The sequence below is a fragment of the Thunnus thynnus genome, chromosome 3, assembly GCF_963924715.1.
Source record: "Thunnus thynnus chromosome 3, fThuThy2.1, whole genome shotgun sequence".
Lineage (NCBI taxonomy): Eukaryota > Metazoa > Chordata > Actinopteri > Scombriformes > Scombridae > Thunnus > Thunnus thynnus.
Window position 1 is genome coordinate 13,917,130 of NC_089519.1, and position 12,995 is coordinate 13,930,124.

Below are 12,995 nucleotides of genomic sequence, written 5' to 3' on the forward strand. Positions count from 1 at the left end.
TTTATCTTCCTTTTGTTGTGCAGGTGATAGAGAAGAACCCCGGAGGCTGGTGGTACGTGCAGATTGGAGAGATGGAGGGCTGGGCCCCCTGTTCCTACATCGACAAACGCAAGAAGCCCAACCTCAGCCGTCGAACCAGTACCCTGACCCGACCCAAAGTCCCACCCCCAGCTCCACCTGTCAAAAAACAAGACTCTGAGGAGGCTCCCCCTCCCCCTAACTCTGCCTCCAAAGTCTCAGAGTCACCCAGCAGACCTGTGTACGAAGAACCCGAGTATGATGTTCCTGCAATTGGATGTGAAGGTGAATCGGACACAGATTCTCTGAAGGATGAGCGCTCCCTGGATGTGAAGATCAGCAGTGTAGTCAGCAACAAGTACCGCAGTTCCCCTCCTTCCAGCAAAGCCTCTCCTCCTGTCTGCAAGGCATCTCCAGTTTTTAGCCATCGAAGGACCTCCTTTAGATCTGTAGAAGAGGTTGCTAAAGAGGAGTGTATCTATGAGAACGATGGTTTTAGGCCAAGCAGTGGCATTGAAGGAACCAAAGCCAAAGGTTCCAGTGAGCCCAACTCCCCAAGGAGCTATCATTCCTCTACAGTCCCGCGCAAACCCTCTGGATCTTCACCTTTAGCCGGTAGACCCATGAAAACCATGACGCCAGAGATGAATCGGCGAAGCCAGACTTTGGGCAGGCACATAGATATCAGCCTCAGGTCCCAAGACAACAGTCCCCACTCATCATCAGATGAACTGAACAGAGGCCCCAAGAAAGGCTCAGGCTTTAGCCGGGATGTGGAGCAGAGAATAGGTCAGAGCCCCTCTACCAGGCCCAAGCCCTCTGTCAGACCTAAACCACTCCTGACCAAATCAGAGCCCCAGAGTCCTGAGAGGATGGACATCAGTTCTCTGAGACGCCAGCTGAGGCCCACAGGTCAGTTTCGACATGGCCTCAAACCTTCTCGTGGGGACGACTCTGAAACAGCCTCTGTTATCTCGTCAGAGGACTCAATGTGTTCGCGCAGTACTTCCGATCTCTCCTCTGTTTACTCTAAAGGGAGCCGTGGTGACTCCGATTTGGAAGGCCCCAGTATCTACCGCTCCCTTGATGCCTACAAGAAGGCCCAGGACTCCGAGGTCAGCTTTCCAGCTGGGGTTGAGGTCGAGGTTCTGGAGAAGCAGGAAAGCGGTTGGTGGTACATCCGTTGGGGTTCTGAGGAGGGCTGGGCTCCCTCATATTACCTGGAACCTGTCAGACAAGTGGGTGATGCTGGTGGTTTAGAATCAGACGGACATGGGAGTAGTGGAAGTAAGTCCAATAGCCTGGAGAAAAACGAGCAGCATGTTTTGGCCCTCAATAACATCAATATTCAGAGTCTGACCACACAGCATCAAGGCTTGAGGAGGAACACTCCACCGATTCCTTCCAAGCCTCCTGGTGGCTTCTCAAAGCCATCTGGGATGGTTAATGGAGGTGTACGGATGAGGAATGGGGTACGCCAGGTGGCAGTGAGGCCTCAGTCTGTATTTGTGACCACAACACAGCCAGCTAAGGACACACATTACATGACAGGGTCCCTTAGGCGAAATGACTCACTTGGCAGGAGTGATCACTACGGTTCTGGTTCTGCCACTCTTGGTGTCCGTCGAAATGCCTCCTTCAGCACCGTGCGGCCACATGTGGTTGTTGAAAGTCAGACAAGGCCTGCTGAGCACTCTAGCCTGGGGTCCTCAGGAAGTGGATTCAGCACAAGCAATGTCCAGGACGCTCTTAGAGTTAGTCAACGCAATGGTATCCCTGTGTCCACAGTCCGGCCCAAGCCCATAGAGAAGAACCAACTGATCCACAACAACCTTGGCAGGGATGTGTACGTGTCCATTGCTGACTATCGTGGCGATGAGGAGACTATGGGTTTTACTGAGGGCACCTGTCTAGAGGTCTTGGAGAGAAACCCCAATGGATGGTGGTACTGCCAGGTGCAGGACAGCCTGCTTCCCCGCAAGGGCTGGGTCCCATCCAACTACCTAGAGCGGAAAAAATAAAACCAATCTACATCTTTCCCCTACCCTTCACCATAGCTCCCCTTTTTGATGTCTCCAAGGACATGGGTGGCATCACTCCTTAAGAATGTTACCCACAATCTCCCATAAGCAATATGTCCTTGAAAATGTACATTTATGAAAAGACTGTGTGTGAAAAGAAAGATGTTTTAATCTGATAAGGAAGGACACTTTTAGTGCTGGTTTACTAAAATGTATACAAAGAGGAGTGTAAAGATTTTAAGTATTTTGCCTGGGAATGAGAGACAAATGTGGGATTGACCACATTTACGAAGGACAATGTCTTTGAGATATGAAATGGTATGATAACCTCTAAAAGAGGTGTTGCATCATGTAATACAGAAGTTGAGCAGGGTAATGGCTTTGCTTATTCCTGCCCATCACTGACTATGATGGCCAATAAGTGCCTTTTGTATTTGATCACCTAAATGGAAATCCTAAATGGTGGATGGCAAAACATTAAATCAACCAAATCTTTTAAATGTGCCATAGGCCTATGAACACCACCAAGAGTATTTCCATAACCAATTAAGTGCTCTACTATAGAGTGCAAACAAAATGGAAAGTTTCGATTTGGAATTGATCCAATACACAGTTAAAGAAGATAGAAAAATAGAGATTTAAGGGACTCAAGTCACCAGAGAATTTACTCATCTTAAGCCACAGTCATCAAGAAAACAAACCAACATTTAAATCTCTTTATTAGTGGTTTTGTTTAGTTTCATTGTTCATGTTATAATGTCTTGTGTTGATGCAAGTCTTCCTTAGAGAATTATTTCTGCTTTCTTGTGACATCTATTTTCCACCGACAGCCAAGAATTGGAAAAGTGAAAGCTCCTGGCTCATGTCTTGTACCATCTGAAGTGACATTGGCAAAATATACTGTAGGTGCTCAGGTTTCATAAATTGGCATAGTGTTTTTGTAATTCGTCCTCTCAGAGCCCCACAGAAAACATTAATATTCATGTTTTTGATCTCAGATATCTGGGATAACAAATACATGATATAACCTGTGAAGCTTGAAAATACCAGTCAGATATTTTATTTTTCTGGAAAATCAAAGAAACAACTTATAACTTGAGTGCTCTCCAGAACAAAACCACCTTATTTGGGTAGCTGAATAACTCAAAAGTTGGAAACAATTAGTTTACAAATGTTTAGGTATACTGTAGTGTTTTTATTTCCAGGAACAATTGATTTTGTATATATTTTGTTTTGTATTCATATAATAATACCGCTGTTGCGGAGATGTATTAAATAAGTACTGGAAATGCGGTGAAATAATTGAATCCCAGGGACATACTTGCATAGCCCAAAATGTGATCAAACCAAAGAGGAATATCATTCATTGGCTGTTTTTTGATATTTTGCTATTTATTTATGGTACAAGTAATGCAGTGTATTCAACAAAATGCCTAAAACGAGGTTTCTGAACTGAAAAAAAACCTTTTCCTATCAATACCTGGAATCACTTGAGACATTTTATAACAACTACAGATCCATTGAAGCAAGAAGCAAATTTTAACATTAGATATTGCTGTGCAGTATTAGTTACACCGTTAAATTTAAGGTAAGATAACTGAGTTGTTATCTTATTCGAAAGTTGTTTAGATATTTCTTTACATTTTTTTATAGTTAGGTGGGATTTAATATAAAACAAAGATCATATAAATAAAATGTAGCAATCATCTAAAAATTGAGGTAGAAAACAAGTTAGAAATAACTCCAAAAATGCAGAAGTGAAATATTCAGAGCTCATTTTCAATTTTCAAGATTCAAATGGCTGATGTTCAAGACTGCTGAAATACATTTTCTAATGAACAGTGTGAGCTCTCCATAGGAGACTGAACACTTAACTTTTCATTATGTTTCTGCTGGACAGTATCATATTATTAAACAAAGTACAGTACCTGCTAGATCGCAGTTATCTATTTTAGCAAAATCATATTTGACTTTTTTTTGTTTGTTAAATTGTCTGTGATCGCACAGTGACAATAATGAGGAATGAAGTGGTTCTGTTTTGTGAATTAGTGCACTTTAAAACTGTTTTTATAGTGCATTAATGTAAAGATGCAGTAAATACCCAGCATATTATTTATGGTATTGTTTTTTGGTATTATTTAATTTCTCAATTCTTTCTTTGCTCACCTCAAATGAGAAATTTAACTCTTTAATACAAGAGTTCTCTTAGTGACAATAAACATACCAAAGTCTCTTTGAGTAGAATTGGAGGAACAGAGACCTCTTGTGGATGTTAAAAGGTACTACGACATGATTATGTGATTATTTATTCCATCCACAAGGCTTACCAGCCATCCTACCTCAGTGCAATAAGAAATGCACTGCTGGTCAGTGAGTCTGCCCAAAAACTGTACAGAAATTTGATGTTTTTTTTTTTTTCTTCATTTTTTAAAATCTCAGTGCAGCTAAAAATATTTTTGTAGCGCATGTTTTGTATTGGGCAATAATTTATTTGTGAAAATTTAAAACGTTTCTTTTTTTCTCTATGCTGTGTGCTGCAACTTTAGCAAATCATGGGCACTTCCTTCATCTTTATTGTGCTTTACATAATGCCTGATTTTAAGTATATTTATTATGATTAGTTATATATTTTATTATGGTTTGACAATCAGCTTATTCCCCCTTCAAAATATGACTGTATGTCATTATACAGATTATTATTGTTACACAAATTGGACTTCAGTCAGCTTAATATGCAAAATGCAGACTCAGCTGTCAAAAACAACAACAAAAAAATCCTCATTTAGTTGATGAGAATATGAGGTATACGCATTTATTTTAATAGATACAATTTTTAATATGTTACGTTAACATTAATGAAAATTAAACAATTAGGATGCTGATACTTGCTGTAAGGCCACCCCCCCCACCCCCCCCCCCCCACCCCTTCCCATCCAGACGAAGGCATTATGTAAATGTGTTGAATCACTCTTTAACATTTCGCTTCAGCACATATTATTATTGTATGTTGCTTTGTTTGATTGAGCTAAATTTACTTGGCTGAAATTGCAAGGGAATCATTTTGTGTCAAGCCTATTATTTAGCTGTGTTGCATCTATCTTTATTCATGCTTTTCCCTTTTTTCTTATTACCTAATTTTGCCCTTTTTGTCAAATTCTGTACCCACGAGGAAATGTGCAATAGAAAAAAATGCAACATGCTTCAACAAGAGGAAAAATATTGCAGGTCTAGCAAAACATAAACAATGCCATTACATCTGTTGGGAGTAGATATCCCTGATCAAACTGCCAGTCATGAGCTTCTACCATCATTTCAAGCGTGTCATATTTCAGTCCGTCTAAAAGAGCAGATGTGAAAGGTCCTAAAAGCATCAGAAAACTATGAACCACAGTCATTGGACCAAAGCAGTCATATGTGACACCTCATTATCTCCTAACGTGATGGACTTTTATACTAACCAACATGAGAATCTCTCCTCCTCCTGCCCCGGATCAACAGTGGACAGTGATTTATGAATGGCATGGCATAAACCCACTGACCCATTCTGTACTGACATTACAGCCATCTGGGTCTTCTTCACAGATGGAGAGCCTTGGGCCCATCATCAGGGGCCTCAGCAGCCCTGCTCTGAGCTGTCACATTCGTGCCTGAATGGAATTTTGATAGTTTCTTGTTTTTGTGTTGTTGTTTTCTTTTTGTTTTCCCTCCGGAGTGTGTCCTCTCTCCACCTACGTGGATGCCTCTCTTGACATTTATCCCACTGTTGTCAAACCAAGTCAGACTTTTTCCTCACGAATCACCACAGCAAAAGGTGACATTTGGAACCATTTGTGACGGCGGGCAAGGAAACGTCAACAGGAGAGTGTCGGCAGTAAACAAGAGACCGGGGAGATGAACGCTCCTTCAGGCCATATCAGTTCAATCCTTCAACTTCCAGGATGTACGCCAAAAATAGAAAAACCTTTTTTTTTTCCTGAGCCCCAGGCAGGCCTTATTGGTGTGAGCTGCAGGTGAATACGTCATTGTGCTAAAGACTCCCTGTATGTACAACACACAGAGTTCTCTGTCTTGTCAGGGAGGGCTTGTGTGCATTTTGTTTGGATAGTTTGTAGTTAAACTCCACCTTAAAGGAAAATTATGATATTTCTCAACTTGGTTCACATTCTCATGATTGTGACTTCTAGTTTCTGACTACTGGTCATGCTAACGTGGTACTCATCACCTCCTTTGTAAAGGTTTGACACGTGACTGCAGCAAAACAACATATAGCAAGGGCAAGCATGTGCTGAAGCTCCAACCAGCTGGCTAACCAAGCTAGCTGTTTGGTTAGCTAACTAACAAACTAACTTTTCTTATTGTTTCATTTATAGCATTATTGTATTTCAACAGAGGTAAACACATACTACAAATAAGTCCTGAGAAGCTTTGACATCTTTATAGAGGGGGTTAAAGCTCCATTTTCCTACGTTATGCTGTCTTACGGCATGGTACTCTTGCTGACATCCCGCATTTGCCTCCATTGTTTGTCTCCATTTGATTTAGCTCCTCACTTGATTTGAATAATTATAGTCAGCCACCAAAGTGAATTTCAACAAATCTTCTCTTGTTTGCTACTACTTCTCTAGCATGAACTCATGCTTAATCAAGAGTGACTTACATGTAAACAAACCGGGGTATGCTTTTTAGGCGGCATGTTGCCCTTGAAGTACAAAAGCTAATCCAGGGAGCTAATTTCAGTCAGACTCAGAGACAAGTATTTAAATGATTTATGTAAAACTAAAGTTTATTTGGAAAGTTTTAGTAGGCTCTCTCGGCTTGTCCAGATACATGTTGTTTTGCTGGAATTGTGTTTCCCAAATCTCTATAACTGAGGTGGTGAGTGCTAAGTTAGCACTCACCACCTCAGATCACAATTATGAGAATAAGAACCATGTTAAAAATAAACCCAAAACAAAACAGAATTGCCCTTTAAGTTACAGTTTCCTTTTTCAATCATGGCCCACCAGTTCAGCCTGTCTCAGCTACACTGCTCTTGAACCTGTGTGCATCCACACGGCAGAATGGAAATGGAATTGGTGGAGGCAGTATTTTTGCTTTCCACCTGCGCAATGGAGTTTGTGTGCACATACCAGCACACACTCTATGATGAGGAATAGTCATTCAAGCCAGAGGAAATATATGAGTTTCTCGACATATTCCCGAAGGCCAGCCAGGTGAGACAGCTCCGCTACACTTCTACCCTGTGTCCCTCCCCGCTCTCTTTTTATTTTAACAAATGGCCAGGCAACCTCTCAGGCGTGAAGCACCTTAAACTCTGTAATCCCAAACACTAGCTGCTGCTGCCATAGCATATAACTCCTGGCTACACAACCTTTCTACTCCCCAGTTCTCTTCTTTTCTCCCCTTGCCACATGAGGCGCTTTCGGACCAGAGGAACTTTTTTATAGTTCTAAGAACTGTTGGAGGAACTACCCCCTTTTTATTGTTTCTGCACTGGAAGATCTGGGAATGATCATAGTTCTTAGGCCGCTGTTTTAAGGGACTTTTTTTAGCTCCTACCATGGTAGGTACTCTCCCAGCACAAGAGAAACCTTTAGTGATGTAAGTGTATGTTGATTGGTCGAACACATGAGCCAATGCAGCACTGGCAACAACCATTTTTAAAAACCTGTGTAAAATATTAGTCACGTAAATAACAGCTCCTAATGTTAGCCCTAAAAAATGGAACAAAACATGGACAAATGGACTGACAATGAAGTCCAGGCTTTATTGAGCCTATATGCGATGGAGGAAATACAACGTGATGGAGGAAATACAGCATGATTTTGTTGTTGTTGTTGTATCTCACGCAGAAGTAACGTTGCTACCAATCGCTGGTTTCCGTTACTTCAGCATTCCTATTGGCGGTGCAAATGCAAACAAGAAAAAAAAAATACCTTTGAAGGTATGTAGATCTTGGGGGAGCTCCCCAGAGGGTAGTTCCTCTCAGGGAGTCCCCAGAACTGTTTGGTCCAAAAGCGCCTATATATCCATCTCTCTTCTTCCTCGACATGGCCGAGTAGTCTGTTCCCGCTGCAGAATGATTGAGATATCTAGGAGGGTTTGGGGGAGTATTTGTGTGTGTCTTGCATGATGAGATGGATTGTTTGTAGGTGCACTCTGGAGAAGAGAAGTTAGAGGTCAAGGAGGAGATTTGTGAGAGTAGGATGCAGGGAGACACAAGATGGATCAGATAGTGGATTGGAGGAGACGAGATGAGAGGAGCCGTGCTTTGAGAGGAGATGAAAGGTTAGTGGGTACTGTTCTGTGCTCTTAAAAACCATCACCATGAAAACTGATTCCTTCCAACAGGGAGCCCGTTTTATCAAACTCTTCTACCCACCTTCAGTCCTAATGAGCACTCGGCTCCCGAACCTGAGCTGTGAAATCTCATTACTCCAAACAATGTTTTAATTGCAGCACTTGAAGTGTCTGAAGCTGCTCGCAAGAAACTGTAAGTCAGAGAGAGACAAACGAGTTCACACTACAGTAGCTCCTCTCAGCCTCATTCTCTGTCTATAGAATAACTTTACAACTGATCTTACATCTGATTTTAGCTTTTACTGTCAATGTCTTCAGATGTAGCCCTGAGGGTGTTGAGAGTTGAGCTGGGTGCTGAATTACAAAAAAACTTTTTTGGAATAAGACCAAAAGGGCTTCAAATGGTGTAGTCCTTGTCAGTTATCTCTTATTCCTTTGTGTGTTTGTTGAGAAAATAATTGAATGTTGTTGAAAGTGTAACATGAGTTGAGGGGTTTATTCCCGTCTAATGAAACAAGCTTTAATTTATAATGGAAAGAAATTTTAAAAAGTGTGTTGAAATGGAATCAAAAGTCAACAGCACCCAGCTCTGCAATGGAGGGATTGCTGAGTTAATAAAGGGAGTTGTTTGATAGAAGGAGGGGTAGGTTTGATAAGAAAGTTTCAGTAAGTGTGTGGTAGCAGGTTGGAGGTATTTAGGGGGATGATTTTGTAGGTTTTTAATCAATATCTAGTTGTTTAAATGTGAGAGAAGAAATAAAAGAACAAGTGAAGCTGCGGGGCTTTTTCTCAAGCAGTTGGATACAAAAAAAGAAAAAAAAAGAAAAAGAAAACAAAATCCCCAGCCTTCGAATCAGGAAATACTGATTATTTATGTCATTCTGAAAACTTCCTCACAGAATCGCAGCGGGCATCAGCGGGAGCTGTCTCTGAGCTCCAGAAAAGAGGCTGTGTCGAGGAACGAGGCACGCTGCTGTGTCTCTATTGCTCTTTTCTTTGTCTCTGTTTGAATCCCCGTTTCTAATTAGCACAACAGTGTGTCTTAATTAACCTTAGCCAGTCTGATGATATTCCAGCACTAACAGCTTCCTAATCAAGGATATTGTGACTGCCTTCTGCCTCTGGTGCTGGTTGGAGCTCACTCAGCCATGGTTTTTGTGGTGGAGGCGAGCTGTCAAAGTGATTGATGTTGAGTGACAGCTGAGGTAGATTCATTGTAAGGTGGAGCCTGTTTAGCCTCAGTGTTGCATTTATAGAACAGAATTTGTCACCACCCTGCTGTGGAGAGCAGTGTGCCAAAAAAACTTGGAAGCCCGATGCCATCAAACTCTTGATGTGTAAATTCTGATAACGCCATCTTCAAAAAGAATCCGTTACCAGCATGTCAACCACATGAAAAAATACAACAACAACTACAGGCCTGGCGTTGGACCAAAGGAGGTGCTAATCTTACTTTTTTTTCTCTCTTATAATTTTCTTTTTTAATAGGCTACCATTGTTATGCAAATTGTGTTGAACTCTTGCAAACTCCTTGTTTTCAAAAGATATGCCATGAGGAAGCTAAGGAGGCTTTATTCCACGGTACATGTCAGTGAATCATCCAGTGATGACTGATCAGACAACATCTTACATAGTGACACAAACCAATCTGTTCAAAACATCTTCACACTGTACACTAGTACATAAGGATGAATACAAAGGAAGAAAATACTGTCCAAATTCCTTTCTGATTGGAAACATTCTGCACATGTGCATTCCTTTTGAAAACAGGACATTTTCTTATCTACCGTTTCATTTTGACGAGTCTTGTTCCTTTTTTTTGTATCTTGTACATGTTTACATTGTATCTCGCATTGCCCAAAAAAGAGAAACAATATTAAATGTATTATCTTTGTTGTTTTAAACTGGCTCCTTTTTATTTGTCTCACACTTCCAGTCACATGTTCTAAAGCAGATAAAGAGCAGCAAACCCTTCCTGTCTATGATATATCTAGATAGTATTTGACAGTAATATTACAGATTGAGACATTTATCTTTATTCACCTCATTGTTCGGGCCAGATTAAGTGAGTTTAGATGTGGAAGAGCAGAACAATGTAGCTGGTTATAAATAGGGAGGCATGAGTTATGAGAGAAAAGTGTGAGGAGGTTGAGAGCGATGAATGAAGACGAACGAGCTCTCGGAGCCCCATTCCTCCACTAAAGAGGAGAGACAAGAATTTTTGCTCTCCTGTATCCAAACCTGTGTGGAGAGATGTATCACTTATGTCAAAAGGAACATAAAATATATGAATACCCTTCAGTCCCCAAGCAGGACCACAAATCTTCACCTTTTAGCTTTTCAGGTTTCCGCAGGTCGTGCTATCATTCATGCTTTTCTGAGACAGAAATACAAAATATGGAAACAAGAAATACCATGTGTACTGTATAAACATTTCCAGATTTCCCTCTATATATAAATAACTATAGCTGATTTTATCAGTTGCAATTCATAAATATTGAACATTTCTACTTGTATACTAACACTAACATATCACAATATAAAGATATTCAGGCGAAGGTGTTAGCTAACAATTGCCTATTTAGACATCCAGCAGACACGGAGCAACACTAGTATTCATTTGGAGTCATGTTTCTGTTTAGTATTAAAGGTGCAGTGTGTAGAATTAAGTAGTGTCTAGCAGAACAGACTTGGCAGAAATGGAATATAATATTCACACGTATCTTTTCATTAGTGTATAATCACCTGGAAATAAGAGTCATGTTTTTGTTACCTTTCGTTATCGTTAAGGAATGAGCCCTTTATATGTACAAAGGGAGTGGGTCCTCTTCCATAGAGCCCACCAGTTGCACTGCCATGTTTCTACAGTAGCCCAGAATGGACAAACCAAACACTGGCTCTAGAGAGGGCCTTTCGCATTTTTCACAAGTTTCACAGCCACCGTTGGTTCTTCTACACACTTGGGAGGAGGGGGGGGTATTCAGTTGGTTGCAATCTGCGATCTCACCACTAGATGCCACTAAATCCTACACACTGGTCCTTTAAGTAAAGTTTAATATTCACTCTCTTGGCTCTGTCCTGATATCCACCACTTGAGAAAACTACCTGGTTCTTTAGCTGGTAAATACTTCACTATATTCTCCAGCTAGTTGCTAACTTTGTCTATTGTGAGTTTTTTCACTGAAATGGCTGCCTGCTGCTGGAAAAAAGGATAAGAGTGGTGAGACTGAACCAAAACAGTAAAGTTGGAGCTGTAAAAGCGAGATGCTAAAATTTTCTGTAGACCTTAAGGTAAATGAGTTGGTTAATAATTCTCTGTGGGTTTGTCACTATGTGCGACATTGTGTTATTATAGCTGAGCATGAAAGTTTGTTCTTGTCCTTAAAAACAGTAGTTTGATTTTTTTAAAAGGTCCACTTATTAGCTTTCTTTGGGACTTTCAGACACTTCTCACAGCGTTCTCCAACAGGTGTTATCATGGGGATAATGGCTTAAGTATAGCATTTGGTCATGTAATAACAGGTAGTCATATGTGGGGCAAACATGACCTCTGTTTAAAGATGGCCTTTGTTCTTTTTGTATTTGTGATGACAGTTGTATAAACTCCATCTACAGAGGAAGACCATGAGATGCAGTTCTAAAGCTTCTAAAAAAAGTGGACCCAATTTACTAGTTTAGATTTTTTCTGAAAGAGGTAGTTGCAATGTTTTTAGACAACACTAACATTTTTGAATAAAACCCCTTACATATTTAACATACAGGCTTCCATACTACCTTATCTCCACTAGATGGCTCTCTTGAACCAGCCTTGGTTGCAGCTCTCCTCCTGACTGCATCAGTGCTAATAGGAAGAAATTTTCATATGAATAGACCTGCACATTACAAACTCAATATGTACGCTGACATCGAGTCTTGAGATTAAATTCTATTATGATTGGTCCTTTTAGCTTTTCAAACAGCATACTAATAATATTGGATTTTAACTCTGAAGTGATGTTCAGTTGAACAATGACCAGTGTTGGATATCCTCGTCTGGATTACGGTTTTCATGAGATTATGGAGGAGCTCTCAAGAGATGTCTGGATGAGGTGCTTCATTCTAATGCAGTCATTTTAGTAGCAGCAGTTTTAAAGAAGGTTGATACAGTAGTACTGTTGAGTATTTCCAGTAATCTTGATCCCCTCTCCCCTACCTGTCACCGTGAAGCCCCCCAGCAGCTGTGGCTGAGACAGAGGCTGTGGCACATGATGTAACGGGGGGGCCGGGGCCCCCAGATGACTTAGCATTGTGTTTCACCCGGACCTCAAAGGGCATGGCTGGCTACATCTGTGTCATAGGCTAACTCACATTTCAGTTTCTTTAAGTCTCAGTGTCAAAGGTCAGATGCACACAAACACTTTATTTGAGAAGTCCAGTATTACACCAGCACTGACGAAAGAGTATGGAACGTAAAGGAATGTAAATTGGTAGCAGTTTTGCAACAGTCGCCACAGTGTCATGTGTGCAACAACACCAGAAGCCCATCAGTATTTTTTTTCATTCTTTTTTTGCAGTGACCTGATCTTTAAATTGATGGTTTTAAAGATAACTTGATTAGTTCCAGCTGGACCTTGTTAGCTACAATTGCACTTAATGACCACTTCAGTGACAGGCAAT

General features: G+C 40.9%; 1 protein-coding gene across 6 annotated transcripts in view; it reads left to right on the top strand.

Annotated features, from left to right (window-relative positions):
* sh3pxd2aa (SH3 and PX domains 2Aa) overlaps positions 1-10,243 on the top strand; it is a 110,426-nt gene extending 100,183 nt beyond the window's left edge. For 5 of the 6 annotated variants that reach the window (XM_067584380.1, XM_067584382.1, XM_067584384.1 and 2 more), the window contains one exon: positions 24-10,243. In XM_067584380.1, coding sequence (XP_067440481.1) covers positions 24-2,039 — 2,016 coding nt within the window. In that variant the 3' untranslated portion in view covers positions 2,040-10,243. The remainder of the gene's footprint in view (positions 1-23) is intronic. The other variant, XR_010927837.1, reaches the window with a different exon arrangement.
* Positions 10,244-12,995: the final 2,752 nt, after the last annotated feature.